At 61.8% G+C, this 18,840-nt stretch overlaps 3 protein-coding genes across 4 annotated transcripts in view; all 3 read right to left on the minus strand.

The window, feature by feature from the left end:
* Positions 1–369: 369 nt before the first annotated feature.
* Positions 370–2,710, minus strand: TAF10 (TATA-box binding protein associated factor 10). Its single transcript, XM_031609643.2, has 5 exons — positions 2,389–2,710; positions 2,165–2,313; positions 2,038–2,102; positions 1,834–1,948; positions 370–530 (listed from the first exon to the last, which is right to left on the minus strand). The coding sequence occupies exons 1-5, from the start codon at positions 2,585–2,587 to the stop codon at positions 441–443; spliced, it is 618 nt and encodes a 205-aa protein (XP_031465503.2). The 5' UTR covers positions 2,588–2,710; the 3' UTR covers positions 370–440.
* TPP1 (tripeptidyl peptidase 1) lies at positions 2,696–7,383 on the minus strand. Its single transcript, XM_031609638.2, has 13 exons — positions 7,240–7,383; positions 7,052–7,144; positions 6,837–6,976; positions 6,617–6,767; positions 6,067–6,188; positions 5,385–5,575; positions 5,004–5,202; positions 3,894–4,082; positions 3,744–3,816; positions 3,526–3,646; positions 3,296–3,454; positions 3,086–3,223; positions 2,696–2,910 (listed from the first exon to the last, which is right to left on the minus strand). The coding sequence occupies exons 1-13, from the start codon at positions 7,248–7,250 to the stop codon at positions 2,770–2,772; spliced, it is 1,728 nt and encodes a 575-aa protein (XP_031465498.1). The 5' UTR covers positions 7,251–7,383; the 3' UTR covers positions 2,696–2,769.
* Positions 7,384–10,698: 3,315 nt separating this feature from the next.
* DCHS1 (dachsous cadherin-related 1) overlaps positions 10,699–18,840 on the minus strand; it is a 51,269-nt gene continuing 43,127 nt past the window's right edge. For both annotated transcript variants that reach the window (XM_031609637.2, XM_090134340.1), the window contains 4 exons: positions 18,367–18,497; positions 17,636–17,922; positions 17,002–17,140; positions 10,699–16,744 (listed from right to left, as the gene is read on the minus strand). In XM_031609637.2, coding sequence (XP_031465497.2) covers positions 14,130–16,744; positions 17,002–17,140; positions 17,636–17,922; positions 18,367–18,497 — 3,172 coding nt within the window. In that variant the 3' untranslated portion in view covers positions 10,699–14,129. The remainder of the gene's footprint in view (positions 16,745–17,001; positions 17,141–17,635; positions 17,923–18,366; positions 18,498–18,840) is intronic.

The raw sequence follows: 18,840 nt of genomic DNA on the forward strand, positions 1-18,840 counted from the left end.
CTGCCCGGGGCAAGGCAGGCAGCAGGGCTGGCATCACACCCCAGTGAGAGGAGCCTGGGTGCAGCTGCAGTAGCCATAGCTGTCACACAGCCCCCAGAACCTTCCTCTTAAGAAACAAGAGACGTGCTATGGAGAAAAAAGCAAAGAGGAAGGTTGGGCACTTCTATTTGCATGGTGCCTGCATCCCTGCAGCAGCTCAGGGCAGGCTGAGCCCTCCAGGAGAGACGTGGCTGCAGTTCCCCTGCTGCACAGGCAGCAGCCATCGCCTTCTGGTGGTGCTGGGAGAGCAGAACTCCGGGGGCCAAATGATGCTGCTTCACTAACAGCAGGCATGTGAGCAGGAAACAGGGGGTCTTTTCACAAAAAAAACCCAAAACTACCCAGTGGTTTAATGGTGCAGAAGCAAACCCTAAAAAAGTTCCCAGCAACAACCCCTGTCTTCACGTAAAGTAGTGCGGCTTTTTCACGTTGATGCCGTACTCTGCAAGGGCGGGCGTCAGGTCCTCCATGGTCAGCGTGTACTTCTTATCCTGGGGACAAAGGGCAGCATCACTCACAGCACAGACACCTCATGCCTTCAGCCCTTTGCTGCTTTAGGGTTTTTACCCCAGCTGTGTGTGTACACTTTCCAGAACAGCTGGAGGCCAATGGTTGGGGCACTGACCATCACTGAGGGCCTGAAAACTGCATCTGCTCTTTGCCCTCAGCTGCAGAGAAATGCACTGAGCATTACTCAACACTTAATTTCATTGCCCCTAAACCACAAATAGTGGCTGTGTGGATTCCCAGAAACTATTTATATACACTTCCTCCCTTTATCTTTTTCCCTCAGCATTCCATTTTGGTGCTCATCAGTGGGAGCAGCAGGGCTTCAGTATCTCCATACACACCACTGCCCACCTTCTGCCCACCTTCTGCCCACCACGTTCCCTCCCAGCAGCAAAGCCCCTTTTTGTCAGTACATATCAGCCTTTCACATTGAACCATGAGGTTCAACAAGGCCAAGTGCAAGGTGCTGCATCGGGTTGGGGCAATGCCAGGTATTGATACGGACTGGGGGAAGATCTCCTGGAGAGCTGCCCTGCAGAGGAGGACTTGGGAGTCCTGGTGGATGAGAAGCTGGGCACGAGCCAGCGGTGTGAGCCTGCAGCCCGGAAGGCCAACTGTGTTCTGGGCTGCATGAAAAAGGGGTGGCCAGCAGGGACAGGGAGGTGATTGTCCCCCTCTACTCAGCTCTTGTGAGGCCCCAGTGCTGCGTCCAGGCCTGGGAAACCCAGCACAGGAAGGACGTGGAGCTCTTGGAGCGGGTCCAGAGGAGGGCACTGAGATGGTCAGAGGGCTGGAGCAGCTCTCCTGTGAGGAAAGGTTGAGGGAACTGGGATTGTTTGGCTTGGAGAAGAGAAGGCTGTGGGGAGACCTCATTGTAGCCTTCCAGTACTTGAAGGGAGCAGATAAACAGGAGGGGGAACGGCTGTTTGTGAGGCTGGATGGTGATAGGACAAGGGGGAATGGTTTTAAAGTGAGACAGGGGAGGTTTAGGTTGGATATGAGGAAGAAGTTTTTCAGCCAGAGGGTGGTGAGGCAGCGGAACAGGTTGACCAAGGAGGTTGTGGATGCCCCATCCCTGCAGGCATTCAAGGCCAGGCTGGATGTGGCTCTGGGCAGCCTGGGCTGCTGGTTGGCGACCTGCACACAGCAGGGGGATGAGCATCGTGCTCCTTTGCAACCCAGGCCATTCTGTGATTCTGTGACCCCACGACTCAGTGGCACAACGACTGGCGGTGCCGTCCCTCAGCACTCACCCCATGTTCACCTCCAGGCCCCCCCGCCCACCTTGCTCTTATTGCGGGAGCTCCCCGAGGCCGTTCCCTTCATCTTGCAATGCTGCAGCGCATCGTTGGCGATATCAGAGATGAATTTCTGCGCGGCCAACGAGATCAGGCGGATGCTGCGGGCACAGAGGGGACGCGTCGGGGGGGGCACGGCGCCAGGACCGGGGGATGTCCGCGGGGCCCCCCGGCCGCCCCTGGCACTCACATGCGCGGGTCGGAGGCCTCGAATCCCGCTCTGTTCAGGTAATACCCGGTGACGGCGTCCGGGATCTGCGGGGAGAGCCGCGCTCAGTGCCCGCCCGCCCGCAGCGCCCGCCCCGCGCCGCGCGTACCGTGGGCGTGTAATCCTCCAGCTGCAGCAGGAAGTCCACGAGCGGCGTGCCGGACACCACCGGCTTCACCTCTCCGTTGGCGGCTCCGGGCGGCACGTACACGCCGTTCGACATCGCTCCTTCGGGCGGCGCCGCGGCCGAGACGGGCGCTGCGGGCAGAGACGCTCAGCGGGGCCGCCCCGCTCCGCACCGCCGCGCGCTCCCGGCCGCCCCCCCGCACTCACCGGGTCCCCTCCCGGCGGCCGCTCCGCCCTCGGCTCCCCGCGCAGCGCCGCCCGCCGCGCTCGGAGGCGCCACGGGGACGCCACTTCCGCCGGCGGCCGGGCTGGGTTTGTTGTCGGCGGTGGGCGCGGGCGCGGGGCCAGGCGGCGCGGGGGCGGCGGGGACCGCGGGCGCGGGGTCGGCCTCGGAGCTGCAGCTCATCGCCCACCCGCCGAACGGCTCCGGACGGTCCTGCGAGGCGCGTGCGCCCGGCGCGTCGCCCGATTGGCCCCGCGGCCCGATCTGCCCCGCCCCCCGCCGCGCCCCATTGGCCGCCCGGCGGCGCCGCTCTCCCGCGCGATACCAGCACAGCACAGCAGGGGGCGCCGCGGCCTTTATTGGCGTCACGGCGCCGTCAACGCGCGCAGCAGCAGCGGGAAGTTGGGCGTCCCCCAACCCGTCACCGCGTCCCACGCGGGGCCGGCGCAGAAGCCTTGGCCTTGAACCGTGCCGTCCAGGCAGGAGAGGTGGCAGCCCTGCGTCACCTGCGGAACGGATAGCGTGGGGACCCCGCGGGGACACGCGGCATCCGGGCGGAGCCCCCACGGCGTGACCCCGTCCCACCCCCCCCCGATGCGCTCCCGGGTGTAAGGAGCTCCCCCCGCCCCTCCCCGCGCAGCGGCACTCCGACCGCATCCCGCAGCTCCCCGCCCCGCTCACGTCGAACAGCGCTCCGCCGTGGCCGCGCTCCCGCAGGCGGTACAGCGCGGGGTTCAGGAAGCCGAGCGGCGGCTGGCCCAGCTGCAGGCGGCGGTCGTTGACGAGCGCCAGCATCCCCGCCACCACCGGCGTCGAGGCCTGGGAAGGGGAAACGCCTCAGCACCCGGCGGAGCGCAGCCCCGCACCGCGACCCGACGGCCCCGTGCTCACCGAAGTGCCCGACACCCAGGGCAGCGGCAGCCGGTTGGTCACCACCCAGTAGTTGTCCGACAGCGCGGCCAGATCGGGATAGGCGCGGCCGCTGCTGTTGTAGTAGGAGCTGGGGGGCAGCTTCGGGGCAGAGCGCAGGAAGCTCCGCACGGCATCGACCTGGGGACAGTTCCGCCCGGTTCAGCCCCGGCACCGCTCGGCACCGGGCGGCCCCGCGCTCCCCGCCGCACCTGGTAGTCGGGCATCGGGAAGACGTTGCTGAAGCCGCCGCCGCTGATGTAATCCGTCACTTCTGTCGTCACCAGGAACGGGTTCTTGAAAGATGTGCCGCCGACGGTGGTCACGTAGGGGCTGAGGACGGGCGGACGCTGCGGCTTCCCCAAAGCCGACCCCGCAGTGCCCCCAATCCCGGCAGCAGAGAGGAGCCCGGGGGCCGCCCCGCCGTTACCTGGAGGCTGGGAAGCTGGGCCGGAACGTGTGGTTCCCCCCCGGCACCCTCCTGCAGCCGGCACCGTCGTCACCTGAGGGCGGCCACGTGTGAGGGGCGGCACTCGCAGCGCTGGGCGGCCGGACGCTCCCAGCCCAGCAGCTCACGCACCCGAAGCAAAGAGCACCGTGAGGCCGCGGGCGGCCGCCTTCATGAATTCCACGTTGACCCGCTGCAGGTAGACCTGCGAGAGGCTGTCCTCGTCGTCCCCGTAGCTGACCGAGTGCACCCATGGCAGCGCCGACATGTTGCTGAGCAGCAGCAGCCACGCCAGAAAGGGCTCCTGGCTCTCGTGCCGCCCTGCAGGCACAAAGGCGCTGCTTCAGGGGGGATTGGGGTCACTTGCCCCCCCGCAGCAGAAGCTCTGCCTCCTTCTGTCCCTGCCTGTAGAGTGCAGAATAACTCAATTGGATGCTGCCATGAACTCCTGGGAGCAGTGCAGCTGAGAGCAGCATGGAGGAACAGCTCTGGCTTCCCACAGCTCTAGTGGATAGGCTGCACTCAGCACCTCCTGTCCATCTCCCCACTCTGTGAATACAGAGCAGAGGGTCCTGGCCACCCTGCTGCCTTGCAGCTGCTCAGAGAGTCTCTCTGTCCCCTTCCCGCACTGCAGGCAGCACAGAAGAGGAAGAAGCCCACAGAGGGCTTTGTGCACCAACAGACATCACCGGCAGGACAGAGCCAACAGTCCCGGTGCACTCAGCCCCTGGCCATCCTCTAATATGGACACACTGTTCCACAGCACCAGCACATCTCGGTGCAGACTGGTTTGCAACCTGCTTTCCTCAAACTGCCCTTCATCCACCCTATGGCAGATTCATGGTCAGGTCAGCTCTCCATGGAAAGGCAGAGGAGTGAGGTGACTGCCTCACATGGCAAAGCGAGGGCAGGGTGAGCAATGCTGCAGGGTGCTGTGGATGGTGCAAATTCACATATCCAAAACCAATGATGACACCTCCCCTAAGAGCTGTCAGAGACCCACAGTGGCTCCCGTGCTGGAAGCCCACAAAATATGTCCCCAAAGCAGTTGGGAAACCACAGTCCCAAAGCCCCTGTGAGGTACCACGAGGTGCAACTGACACCAGCTGGACTGTGTGTAGCCCATCTCACACCCCTGGCAGATTCACGAGTCCTTCCCTGAGCTAATGTGTCAGTGCTAGATTGAGTAGGACAGGTGGAAGCAGACAGAGGGCAAAGTGGGCTCTGGCAGGGGAGGAGTACCTGCATTGCTGAAGACCCACGTGGAGATGTTGGCGCCCGTGCTCATGATGTACTCCACATCCAGGCTGGCCTCCAGCCCAGCCCTGCCCTGGCCCTGGTGCCCAACCACACGGTCGACCTCTGTGTGGTGGGCAAAGCTGCTGCCAAAGAGCTTCATGAACACAGCCAGGTCAGCCTGGTGGAAGTACTGCTCCAGGAACTGAGGGGACATAGAAGGACACAAAGTTCTTTCTCCAGACCTGGGAAGTCAGCTCAATATTCTCGTGGAACATTGGCAACAGCTCTCAGCAGCTGATGAACTCTCCCGCAGCACTCTGGGACCATTGGAGTGGTGCCCCAGCTCTGGGCTGCAAGCTGCTCCCCCTCAGCACTGGGAAGTACCTGGGCACAGGCCTGGCTGTTGTTGGGCAGCAGTCCAATGTCTCCTTTTGTCATGTTGTATCGCTTCCGAATGACCGATGGCATCACACCCAGGTGGAAGGCTGCTCTCTGCCCATGGGACTCCATCCCCTCCTTGGCCCAGGCTCTGCTGACCACACTCCTCTCCGCGGGGAACCGGTGCAGGCCCCCCACTGGTCCACAAACAAAGAGAAGGTGCCAGGGTCCCATGCTCTGGCAAGACACAGCCCTGCTCCCCCTCCTCACCCTGGCTGGAAGCAGGGCACAGGGAGCACCCACAGCACACTGCACTCTGTGTCCTCCTGGGCTGCCATTACCCCACTGCTGAGCAGCCACCACTGCCCAGCACACTGTGTTCTCCTTGTGCCTATGACTGCAGTGCCACGGCTTCCTCATGGGAGGAGCTTCAACCCTTCAGAGGCAGTGGCACAATCAGACACCTGCACAGCCACAGATAGACACCTGTACAGCCAGCACTGAGTACCCAGTGCCAGGAAAGCCATAGGAAGCACTGAGATCACCGCTCGCCTCCTCGGGGGGCACGGGGCAGCCGGGACACAGCCAGAGAACCACTGTGCTCCATGCACTGTGGTAGCACCATCCGAGCCAGCAGTGCTCAGCCTCCCACCTGCATCTCTGAGCAGCCCAATGCCCCTGCACATACCAAAGTCGATGTGCTCTGCCAGCTCCTCAGGAACGCTGTAGGGCTGCGGGGAGCGGATGACGCTGCGCTGGCCCTTCACGTAGCGGTGGAACTCAGCTCCGGGCAGGAGGCGCTCAGCCGTGCTGCAACACAAGGACAGCTCACACAGGGACTCACATACAGCACAGCCCAATCCAGCCCACACCCTGCTCACGGAGCCAGGGATGAGTGCCTCTTCCTACCCACACAGTCTCTGTGAAGCAGAGTGCCCTCTATACCTGGGCTGAGCACCACAGAAGCCAACTGCAGCTCATCCCAACCCTCCTGTGGGGACAACTGTGGCTCCAAGAGGGCACAAGGAGGCGTGGGGCAGCCCAAGCACTTGTCTGTCTCACATGCACGCCTGTCTATCTCACATACACTCTGGGCCAGCAGGCTGTGGCTACTCCAGCGCCGGGGCTGCACAGAGCAGCCAGCTCTGGGCCACGGAGCCCCATCAGCCAGGAGGGCACAGGGCTCAGCCCCCATCTCCTATTGCTCAACAGAGGGCCGCGTCCGGCACAGCGCTCACCTCGCCGGCATGCTGCACTCCAGGAAGTCCAGAGTGGCGACGCTGCGGCAGTCCTCGACGCCGTGGCCCCGCAGCCACTTCAGCACGGTCACCAGCGTGGCCGGGGAGGGCCGCACGAGGTCCCGCAGCTGCTCCACGGTCAGATATTTGCCTGTGGGCACAGCGGGTCAACGCGCGGCCCGGAGCGCGGCGGGGCCGGGCCGGCAGGTCCAGTCGTTACCGTATTGCGGGGAGCGCGGCTCGGACACGGCGCGGACGAGGCGGGCCAGGCGCTCGGTGCCGCGCTGCCGGAGCGCCACGGTCAGCTGCACGCCGTGCTCGGGGCTCACGCGGCCGGCGAGGACCCATCCGGGCGGAGGGCTGCGGGCGGACCGTGAGCGGGGCGGGCAGCGCGGGGGCACCGCGCCATCCCGCAGCGCACAGAACGGCACCTACCGGAACGGCTGGTCCCGCTCCAGCGCCCGACCCGCGGCGCAGCAGCTCCAGGCGGCCGCACAGAGCGTCAGCACGGCAGGGATCGCCCGGCACCTGCAGTGGGCAGAGGGCAGCAAGACTGAGCGGGGCCGAGCGGGGACCGGCGGTCCGCCTCCTCCCCCCCCATCCCAGCCCCGCGCCCCCATTACCCTCGCGCCATCCCGCCACTGTGCTCGGTCACGTGATGGGGCGCATGAGTCCCGGTCACGTGAGGAAGCTGCGGTCACGTGACGGGTGGCCCCGTCCCCACCAGCGGGGCGCGGCTTTGCGCGGGTCGGGGCGGGCTGTGATGGCGGTGCCGGAGCGCCGCCCGGTCCGTCCCTCTCCTTGCGTGGGTCGCCGCCGTTATGGCCGTGCGAGGGCCCCGTGGGGCGGGCTGGCCAAGAGGTTGCCCTGAGGCAGCGCTCGAATGGGGCTGGGGGGAACCTGAGGGGGCCGAGGGCTCCGTGTCTGGCAACCACCCGGCAGGGACGGCAGCGCAGGGCTGGAGGGCCCCATCCGGGGGGGCTGTGCCTGCAGGAACCGCACTGCGGTGAGGGGAGCGGAAGGTAAAGGCTGCCCGCGGGGTCTGCTGCTCAGTGCCCACCCTGCAGTGAAGGGCCGGAACCGGATGGGCGGGCTGCGGGCTGCAGGGCGCGTATCCAGGGCGCTCTGCGGAGTTCTGAGCATCGCCCGGCTGTCCAGCAGGAGCCGGGAGGCGTGGAGCACATTTGCGTACCGTACAGCCGGGGGCGCAGCCGCCCCAGCACTGCTGCCACCACCCGCAGGGCCCCGGGGAGCTGCAGGCGTGGGGTGCCCCGGGCAGTGCAGGGAGGGCGGGGATGGAGCAGCGCTCTCACAGGGCTGTGGGAGGGGCAGCAGGAGTCTTAGCCTTGCCGCCAAGCGGTTCATCGTGTCCTGTCCAGCTGGTGCTGTCACTGCAGCTGTTTGGCTCTCAGTACTGCTGAGCATCAGCTCTTGTTTTCCTGGGCTTGTTCTCTTGGATATTCCCACACTAGGAGCCATCCTGATTAGTATCACAAAAGCAGGATCGTAATACTTGTGGATCTTGGGACCATGGAAAATTCAGGTACTTTTTGCTACTGCTGAAGGGAGCTCTGGAGATGGTGCTGTGGAGTTTGTTACCCTGCACCTGAGCCCACGGGCAGCCCTCAGAGGCAGACAGGAGGTGAGGGTGCTGTAACCCCACCTGCCACCTTGGTATGGATCAATGAGTCCTTGTCCCAGCCACAAGTGCAGATGTGCTTTTTGCAGCAGCTCCAGGAACTCCTCCTTCGTTTCCTGCTTCTGCAGAGCAGTGTCCAAGCCAGAAGGAGATGGACAATGGGAAAACCACCTGCCTGGGCTGGGCTGCCATCTCTCCCACGCTGGAGCCACAGTGTGGCCGTCCAGAGCAGCAGCTGCAGAATGCAGAAGCACTCGTGCTGAGAGCGACTTGGGGCACTGCTGGAGCGGTGGAGCTGAGTCTGGGACAGGAGGAGCAAAGGTCTGCGGCAGTCTCACCTTTCTGCCTCCTGCCCTCAGCCCTGTTATGCAGGCAGTGCCATTCCAGCCACATCAGCTGTGCAGCTCAGGGTGCCACACTCCTAGGCTGGCCTTGGCTCTGCTCCCTTTGGGTGAGGCAAGGCTGCTAAAGGAGTCAATGGGGCTGAAGCGCAGCCCTTCCTGTTCACAGAACAGCATTCAGCATCTCATTGACACGGGAAATCCACCCACATTCCTCAGCCCCTGTTTGGCCTCTGAGGTGCTTCCCCCGCCATCTGGAGGACCTCTCCTGTCCTGTTGGAATCCACTGCTTCATACCCATTTTCTGCAGGACACCAGTGCTCCTCTTTGGGTGTTGCCCATAGCGTGAGTGTCTGTTCAGAGCCCTCGGGCATTTCTGGTGCCTGCAATTGGAAACACATGTGGGGCCACTCAGAGTTTCCATGCAGGCAGCACAGTGTGGTTTGCAGCAGCTGGAGTTGGTTGCCCGCCCAAAACTGCAGTTGCACCCTGTGGGGTTGGGGGGAAAAGCAGGGGGTAGTGGGACAGGAAGGGTCTGGGCGTGGTGGGTGCAGCTTTGAGGGGACACGGCAGGGAGGGATCAAGGATTCCGCTGAGCCCCATCTCCCAGCCTTGTCCATGGAAAGAGCTCTCTTCGGTGTTGTGGAAAAGCTTCTGAACCATGTAGGACAGCCGCCCACCTGGGCTGAAAGCTGCTGTCACTGTGTGAAGGGGTGTCCTGGAGGGAGGTGGCCCCATGTATGCTCGAGGCATTCGGGGATGTGCAGCAGACCACGATCCCTGTGCCAGGCCATGTCTGGCTGCTCCCAGCTATAACACTCCCTTGTCCTGCTCCCTGCTGCACAGCATCTGCCCTGTGCCCAGCCCCATCCTGGCTCACCCTTCCCCTCGCCCACGTGTGGCCCAGTGCCCTGCTGGCTCCCGGCCCCCCGGGCTGCGTGGCCCCAACCGAGGGCTGCAGCTGCAGGGAAGGGACGTGGTCTGCTCAGTGCTGCTGCTCGGCGCTGACACGAAGTGCTGCAGCCCAACCGACCGTCAGCTCGGGGCAGGGCTGTAAGTGGGATGAGATTTGCGGGAGATTATTTCCTGGAGCTGTCTGGCCAGCAAAGATTAGGCTGTTCTGGCAGAGCTAATTACTCTAACAAGCATCTGCTGTTAGGGCCACAGCAGGCTGGGATGGGAGAACCGGAGCAGCCAGCGGAGCTGCCAGGATGCCCCAGGTGAGGCCGTGCCCGCCCCCAGTGTGCCATAGGTGCCGTTCTTATCAGTGAAGCTGGTCAAGATTGCCTGTAATTGGGCAATGCTGGAGAACATTCAGAGTCAGCCTCAGCCCCAGCCCTGGCATTGCGTTTATAACGTCAGGGAGATGGAGGTGCTGGGTTGTGTGATTAAAGCGGCACGGGGAGCGGCGGCAGGCAGGGAGCCCTGATAGCCCGCGCAGAGGGGCTGCATCTGCTCAGGGCTGTGACAGCAGCGATCGCAACACAGCTGGGGGTGGCACCCGCCAACATGAGTGCAGGTGTGGTTCTCCTGATAAACAACTACACGTACTGCCTGGCATGCAGGGCACGCCCTGAGAGGCAGAACATGGTGTTTTAGGGTCATACAAGACTTCTTATGGGATGTGAGAAAAGAGAGGGATCAGTGCACTTTGGAGAGGGGAAAAAGGTGTGAAAACAAGGAAAAGGAGTAAAAGCAGTTGTAAATGGGTTGATGGTTGGCACATTTGTTTGCCTTCACTTGGCAACAGCACAGCCTGCCCTGGCTGCTTCTTAAACCCCACTGCAAAGTATTTTCTTGGGCTCTATTCTGTTGTCTTTGGAAGCTGTGTCAGCAGCTACAGTTGGATCACATGTCCCAGGGCCCGCAGTACCAGCCTCCTAGCAGGTGGATGCTGGGAAGGTGCACGTCCTTCCCGGCAGGCTTATTCTGGGCTGGGTGATGGGCAGAGTGCCCTGGGAGCTGTGCTGTGTGAGCCTGGGGGTGGCTGCAGCAGGGAGGGAGCAGGGCAGGCCAGAGAGCACAGAGTCTGGGGCAGCTGAGGCCCCCAGGGGTGCCTGTGTGTGCCCGTGTAGGAGAACTGTATCCAAATGCCAGCTGGACTGGGGCTGTGCCTCAGGGTCCGTATGTTGGGTCCATAGCTGAACTACCTTCATTATAATACTGAAAATCACACCCACAGGTGAAAAAGATTCCTGACCAAGTGAAGACTCCTCCCCTGAGGGATTTAATAGTGGAAGTACAGAGTCAGCATTGTTATAACTGTATGTAAATCACTGACCACTCATCGCCAGGAGGATAGGCTGGAAAAGTTACCAACTCCGTGTCTTTTGTGTATAAATATAGCACTGATAGTTCCATTTGGTGTGCTGGGTTTGTGGGAAACCACTGCACAGCCAGGCTTGGGCAATCCTGAAATAAACAAATGATGTCTGCTCTCACTGTATGATCATGGATTGTGCACACGGGGCAATGAAGCTGTTTTTTGGACAACACGACCTGGATGCATGGAGCTGTGCAGCCTCGCCTGCCAGGCTTGGCAGCCACTAAGAGAAAAACCTGCAGTCACTGAGAGGAGATGTGCATGGTGCAGCCACGAGGAGAGATGTGCCCAGTGTGGCTATGCATGCAGATGCAGGCATCTTGGTGAGGGCAGCAGCTGTGCCTGCATGTGTGCAGCAATGCAGGGGCAGGCATAGCTGCAACACACCTTGCTGGAGAAGCTGGGCATCCAGACCAGGCCCATAGTGTGTGTGTAATCTCTCTGCATCCTCTGTTGTGCTCAAGTCTGAAATTGCTGCATGTCCTTTGTTGGTCAAGCCAGGAGGCAGCTGGGCGGGGCAGCAGGGGACAGAAAGCAGCACTAGGCAGCCTCTGTGCCCAAAGCAGTTCCAGCTCTGCCACATGATTCCGGTGACAGGTCCACAGCTTTATGGTGCTGGGTTCCCCAGTGCTGCCTCCCATCCACCAGCCCTGACAGTGCTTCTCCACAGCACCCGTAGGGCCACAGTGCCAGCATGGCATGCACCCACAGCAGCAGTGATGATGCTGATCGAGGCTGCATCAGGCCCTGAGCAACCTGATGTAGCTGTGGACGTCCCCATTCATTGCAGGAGAGTTGGACTGGATGACCTTTAAAGGTCCCTTTCAACTCTAAGGATTCTATGATTCTCTAAGTTGAGCTCTGTACAAACAAGTGTGGTTTATTAAGGCATTTCTTTGAGAAGTTGGCACTTGGGTCCAGGCTGTGCTGGAGCAGCCCAGTGTGCGGGCCGACAAGCAGCGCCCAATACATGCAGCTCAGCGAGACACGATACAAAAGTACAAACAAAGTAGAAAACAGGAATCATAGTACAATGTGTAAAAAATAAATAACTGGAGGCTTGGCTCCTGGCCGGGCTCAGCAGCACATGGCTGGAACTCCCACACCAAAGTGGGGCCACGTGTCTGACCCTTCCCTATGTGGCATGCAGGGGTGACCCATCCCAACATGCAGAGAGGAGTGGGGCTGCTCAGCCACCCCGGCACTGCACAGGGTTCACGCAGCCCCTCAGGGTGCCTCTGGACCATCCTTGTGCCAAGCAAGGTGGAACACATCCTCTCCTCCCAGAGCCACCTCAGCTCCCCATGGGCCTCAGGCATGGCCCCATGGCCTCCCCAGTCCCACCTGATTCTGGCCCTCTGTTGTCAGCCAGGGCAGCTCCCAGGGCTGCCAGCACTGGGGACCTGTGGGCACCATGGGGTCATGGGGTCTGGGGGCAGCGTGGTGCTGGGGTGCAGGGCTATTCTGAGACCTATGGTGTGCAGAGATGGGGCTGCAGGCACAGGTGGTTCTCAGTGGGATGCACAGGGGCAGTGGGCAAAAGTGGTGGTTTTTGGCTGCTGTGATAAATACTCGGGGCTGGGGTGACCAATGAGGGTGCAGCCAATGGTGCACACAGGCTTTGCATTTGAGGCTATGGAGTGGCTCTAGAAGTGTGATAGGAAGGAAATTCCAAAATTCTGAAAGCAGCCCCAGATCCCCTTCTCAGACAGCTGGGTGTCCTCCCAGGCTGTGCATTTGGGGCTGCCATGGCTCGCGTGCTCGGCTCCTGATCCTCGCTCTGCACCTGTAACTGTGTATGGGTCACAGCACCCTGAGCACCCAGGGCTGCAGCGCCTGGCACAAGGACAGCACTCGCAGGGCCGTGCCATGTGCTGCGAACCGAGGTGAGCGCTGCATGAGGGCTGACACCAATTGTGAGCTCATACCAGCTGTGAACTGACACCAGCTGCAAACTGCTGGTATGAGAATGGGGACCAGCCCCAAGGATGTGTGGCTCTGCCTATTCCCACAGTGTGACATGAGGGAGAAGTGCAGGGAGCAGCTGCTGCACACACAGCTGGGCACAGGGGCTGGGGATTCTGGCAGTCACCCGTGCTGTGGAGGTGGCCCTCGTGTCCCAGCTCATCCTGGTGAGCACAGCAGGCTCCTGGGGAGCCCTGCTGCCCGCATCCCACACTGTATCAGGACAACAGGTTGGCTGCCACTGCATCAGCCTCAGGCCACATGGCCACCCATGCTCCCCTGCAGCTGCAGGCTGGCCACCAGGCCAGGGGCAGACAGAGTGAGAGGAGGTCACAGAGCAGCTGTGCTGGTGTCTTTCTCGAGGCCAGGCCATCCTGGGGTCGGCTAATGCAGTTCTGGCACTGCTTCTCCTGCTAGCATTGCTGCCAGCCTGGTAAGTGGACAGTGCCTGTGCCCGATGCCAGCCTGCAGCCCCAGAGGGCAGCCATGCAGCCATGTCCCAAGGCCCTCAGCCCTGGGATAGTGAGCCCTTAGGTGGGGCAGATGCAGTGATGGGAGGTGAAGGGCCCTCTGGGACCCTAACAGATCCCTTTCCCCCCACCAGCCATGGACAGGCAAGCAGATAATGGGCACTGCCTCTTGCTCCCTGTCCAGCTAGGCCTGGGATGTGTTTCAGACCATCGGCAAGCAGGGTCACCCACACTGCTTCCTGCAGACTTGCGGGCTGCTGCAGCTGCACCAGCTGAGCAGTGAGACCCTGGCCCTGTGAGCTCCCATGGGGATAGGGCCAGAAGGGATGGGACAGCCCCTCACTGCATCTGGGCTGCTGCACCTGGCTCGGGCAGGTGGCCGGGATAGAGCAAAGGCTGCAGGTGGCAGCGCTCTGACCCAGCAGGGCAGAGAGAACTGCTCTGCTCCCAGCCCCTCTTAGAGCACGGAGTACCACAAAGCAGCAGCATGCTGGGCGCTGGGACACCACGAGCAGTACAAGGAACCATGCCTTAGGGTGCTGGCACTGGGCTCAGCAGTCCACAGGGCACCAAAACGAGCATTGAATCTGCCAGACCACAGAGAGTGACAAGAGTCAGCAGTCCCAAAGCACATGGGAACCCACAGCACGTGGGGCCCTGGAATGGGCAAGGTGCTGGGAAAGCCAAACCAGTACCGTGCCGAGCAGCCCTCGGCCTGGCCCCGCTCTTTACCCCGTGTCTGCCGGGGAGGGCGGGGAAGTCCGTGGGCCCAGGCCTAAATCCTGAGCTCGGCCTCCTCAGAGGGCTCCAGTGAGTGCTCGGCGCTGATGGTGGAGGCAGAGGGCCCCTGTGAGATGCCAAAGGGAGAGACCACAGGGGAGCGGGCAGCCAGCGGGGACAGCGAGGGGGAGAAACTGGGTGACATGGCGGAGGACGAGATGGAGCCCTCATGGCTGATGGGCGAGCGACGCAGCGATGATGGGTGCGGGAAGGTCCTGCCTGCTGGCGGCTTGGGGGGCACGGACTTGGCGCCTGGGTGGGCCACAGAGGTGATGAGGGGTGGGGGGTCGATGCGGGGCTTGGGCTCTGCCTTGGGCTTGGTCGGGAAGGGCTTGCGCAGGGAGCTCTCATCCTTGAGACGGGCGATCTCTGTGAAGACGCTGGCCAGCGGCTGGAACTGGGGGCACCAGTTCAGCAGGTAATCCCAATTGTAGCTGCCACGGAGCTCCTCGTCACTGGCCACGATGGCGGTGAGAGAGCCTTCCACAGAGGGCTTGCCATCCTCTGGGAAGGTGTAGTCCTGGGGCTGGGAGGAGACGCTGAGGCCACAGCGCACGCCAAGAAAGGCGCTGCCTCCCCCATCCTCGCGGTACAGCTGCGATGTGGGCCCTGGGAGCAGCAGCCCAGAGCCCTTCTTGCTCTTGAACCACTGGGAGCTCTCCAGGGCGGCTGGCTCACAGGAGATGTCGGACAGCTGGTCGGCATCCTGCTGGATGCCGGAGTCGGGGCCGCGGGCCGAAATGTGCTCCTGCATGGATGCTGTGATGCTGGCCACGCGTGGGTACTCATTGATCATCCGGATCTCGTCGTCCTCAGCTGCCTCAGCAGAGCCTCTGCCACTGGAGTGCGAGGGGTCCAGGGAGCCGCCCCGCGTGTAGGGCCCCGCTGGCTCCCCCCCATACCCTGGCAGTGCTTGGTGGTAGATGTGCTCAGCCCCGGGGAGTGCCGGCTCTTCGTGACCCAGCTTTTGCAGAGAACTGCTTTGTACGTGGGCCAGCGGCCGGTCCCCCTCTGTCTTCTCGTGGCTCCGGCGGTGACGGGAGCGGACCAGCGCCAGCACGATGGCCACAGCAGCCAGCACTACCACGACACCCAGCGAGGCGGCCACGGCCACCAGCAACAGATTGAGATCCGGAGCCAGGCCGAAGGAGGTGTGCGTGATGTCGATGGTGACCTGTGCAGAGGCTGAGCGGGAGGCTGGCAGCGGGCTGCGCGCCTGCACCTCAAGGCTCATCTCACGGGGCTCCCTCTTGGTGCGCCCGGCCCCGGCCTGGGGCTGGCTGTCCACCCGCAGGTAGATGGTGCCTGTAGTTTGGTTGATGGCAAAGTACGGCGAGGGCTTGGCCAGGTTGTACAGCACAACACCGTCAGCCCCCTCGTCCTCATCTGTTGCCAGGACCCTCCCAATGCTCTGCCCTTTGTGGGCACCCTCAGGGACCTCAAAGCTGAAGGAGGGGCTCAGGAAGATGGGATCGTACTCATCCTCCCCGGTCACCAGCACCCGCACGGTCACTGTAGCAGAGGCATTGCCGGCATCCGTGGCCCTGACGAGGAGCTGGAAGGCTTTGGCTCGCTCATAGTCAAAGGTGAGCCGGGAACGCAGCTCCCCAGAGCTGCTGTTGATGGCAAAGGCATCCCGGCCCTCTGCCACACCAGGCCCCCCCACTGGCTGCTCCAGTACTGTGTACTGCAGCTCCCCAAACACCCCGGTGTCGGTGTCGATAGCACGCAGGGTAGTCACAAGTGTGCCCGGAGGCAGGTTCTCCCGCATGCTGGCACTCAGCACCTCCACTGGGAAGTATGGCTTGTTGTCATTGACATCCTTCACCTCAATGGCTACAGGCACCAGAGCAAAGTGCCCGCCTGGCACATCCATGGCCTGCACCACAAGAGCATGTAATGCCTGTGTCTCCCGGTCCAGGGGCCGTGCCAGGCACAGGGCACCTGTGCTCTCGTGGATGTGGAAGAGCCCGTGCTGATCACCCGAGCTGATGGTGTAGTGAACATGGCCGCGGGGCCCTGAGTCGGCATCGTGGGCTGTCACACGGAGCAGCTCTGTGCCAGGAGGTGCGCTCTCGCTCACTGCTGTGCGGTATTCGGCTCGGGCGAACACAGGCGGGTTGTCATTGACGTCCTGCACGGTGATGAGCACAGGCACCGTGGTGCTACGCTGAGGCAGGCCCCGGTCCAAGGCAGCCACAGTGAGATTGTAGACTGGGATGGCTTCGAAATCTAAGGGCTCCACAAGCACCAACGCACCCTGTGTGCGTAGCTGCCCACCTGCCCAGGCCACCCGGCTCTCCACCTGGAAGGCATTGCCACCGTTTCCACTGACGATGGTGTAGTCGAAGCCAGCGTTCTCTCGGGAGAGGTCAGCATCGCCTGCATCCAGCATCAGCACAGTGGTTCCTGGCCGCAGGTCCTCAGGGACGCTGGCATTGTAGTGTGGCACCTGGAAGATGGGGCTGTGGTCATTCACATCAAGCACCTGAAGCTGAACCGTGGCCCAAGATGAGAGGCTGGGGGAGCCGTGGTCACGGGCCTCCACCACCAATTCCAGGGTGGGCTGGTTGGCATCAAATTCCACTGGTCGGATGGTGAACAGGGTCCCTGTGAGGGCACAAAGACAGAGTCAGCATAATGGGTCAGCAGGGAGCTGGGCAGGGTGTTAGGGTGGTTAGGGTTATTGGCTGGAGGGACAGGCATGCAGGATGCTTTGGTGGTGGGGTGTGGTGGCCACACCCCCACGTCTGCCTCCCTAGCCACTGCAGGCCTGGTGAGGGGGGAGCATGAGGGCCCCTTCCTCTGCAGGAGCTGCTGTAGCAAACCACAGTGTGAGCCCCCCCAGAGCAGCCAGTCCCACGCACCATTGCTGGGGTCAATTGCAACGTCAAGGCTGGGCACGGCCAGGTGGAAGGTGATCTCCCCATTGCTGCCTGAGTCCATGTCAGTGGCGCTCATGGTGAGAAGGATGCTCCCTGCAGGAGTGTGTTCTGGCAGTGTCACCTGGAAGAGGAGGAAGCTCTGATCAGCACCAGGTCTTCATGTGGGCACTGTCCCCAATCTCCTGGAGCTGGCCAGCAGGGATGGGAGAAAGCCTGGAGCTGGCTAGGGCAGCCATGACCAGAGTAACCCAGTGCAATGCTAGCCTTCCCCACCTCTGCACCAAGGCCATGGGTGGAACCTGTAGGCAACTGTCCCACATGCATAGCATGCAGCCTCTGTGCGACTTCTGAGCTACGAGAGCATCCAGATATTGATCTTTTTCTCTGCTGATCCTAGTGCTGTCTGCTTGGTTTCAGCCTTCTGACTGCAGTGACAGCAGGAGTGCTGGGATGTGGCCCAGAAGGACAGGGACCAGGATAGGCTCAAATCCATCCTCAAAGCAGTCTCTGTGCCCCATAAGGCCAAGAGAGCCAGGCAGGGCACAAGGGCAGCAGCGAGGCTTGTGCAGGTCAGCCAGCATTGTCTGCTACACACATGAGCGAGTGCAGGCAGTACCTGGTAGAAGGCCTGGCTGAAGGCTGGTGCGTTGTCATTCATGTCCTCCACGATGACGGTGAGGTTGGCCTCGGTCTCGTGGCGGCTGTCAGAGGCTCGCAGTGTGAGGCTGTAGTGGCTGCGCTGCTCGTAGTCTAGTGGCCCCGTCAGGGCAATGCGTCCCCCATAGCGCAGCACACTGAATGTACCCACAGCATCACCATCCAGCATGAGGGTGTAGGAGAGTGCAGGGCCCGAGTCCACATCGTTCCCTGTCAGCTGGGCTATCTGGGTGCCAAGCAGCATGTCTGTGGAGAGGTGAGGTGTGAGCCAGCATCCCCATCTCCTCAGAGGCTCTGGCTCACGTGGTGGGAAACCTGAGCACTAGGGAGATGCTGACAGTGAAGGGGCAGGTCCTGGGAGTCAGGCAGGGAGATGGGGCATGAATGCAGAGGGCAGGAAGCTGGCAGGGCAGGGGTGTGCAACCAGAGCCCTCATGGTTTGGGGCCAGGGAGGAGCTGAGTTCAACTGGTTCCCTCAAGACACAGAGCTGCACAACCCACTGGCACCAGGACATCACAGATGGAGCAATGCTGGAGGGCTCAGTGAAGCTCAGTCAAAGGGCCAGCACAAGCCGGCCCTTGGCAAGGGAACAGGCCCACTGAGGGCTTCTCTCCCACCCACAGGTGTCTACCACAACTCAGTTCCTGCTATTAGTGACACGTTACCTCATAGGGCTGAGAGGCACTTACTTTCTGGGACCCGCACCTCCCAGGGAAATGGAATGGTGGGGCTGTTGTCATTGATGTCCATCACCACAACTGTCAGTGTAGCAGAACCTACGAGAGGGGGGGTCCCTCTGTCCATCGCTGTTACCACCAAGCTGCAGGAAAGCACAAAGGCATAGCAGGAAGGTTACAACCACATGTCAGGAGCAGTGTACGCACACACAGCATCTGGAACAGGAGGACACTGCACATGTGCACAGGTTGGAGCATGTAGTAAAACTCTGCACATCTGGAGTGTTTGGGGCAATGGATGTGTACAGAGCATCTGGAGTGGATCAATGGATGTGCACCTATCAAGAACATAGGATGCACATCTGAGTGTGTATTTGGAGGGCAGTGGGTTTTTGCCCAGCACCTGGAGCATATGAGCAGGCCGTGCATGTAGGCACAAGTGTCTGGAGCATCTGATAGGCAGTGGATTAATGCACAGACATTAAT

This window comes from Phasianus colchicus, chromosome 1 (genome assembly GCF_987193195.1).
Source record: "Phasianus colchicus chromosome 1, bPhaCol1.hap1.1, whole genome shotgun sequence".
Classification (NCBI taxonomy): Eukaryota; Metazoa; Chordata; class Aves; order Galliformes; family Phasianidae; genus Phasianus; species Phasianus colchicus.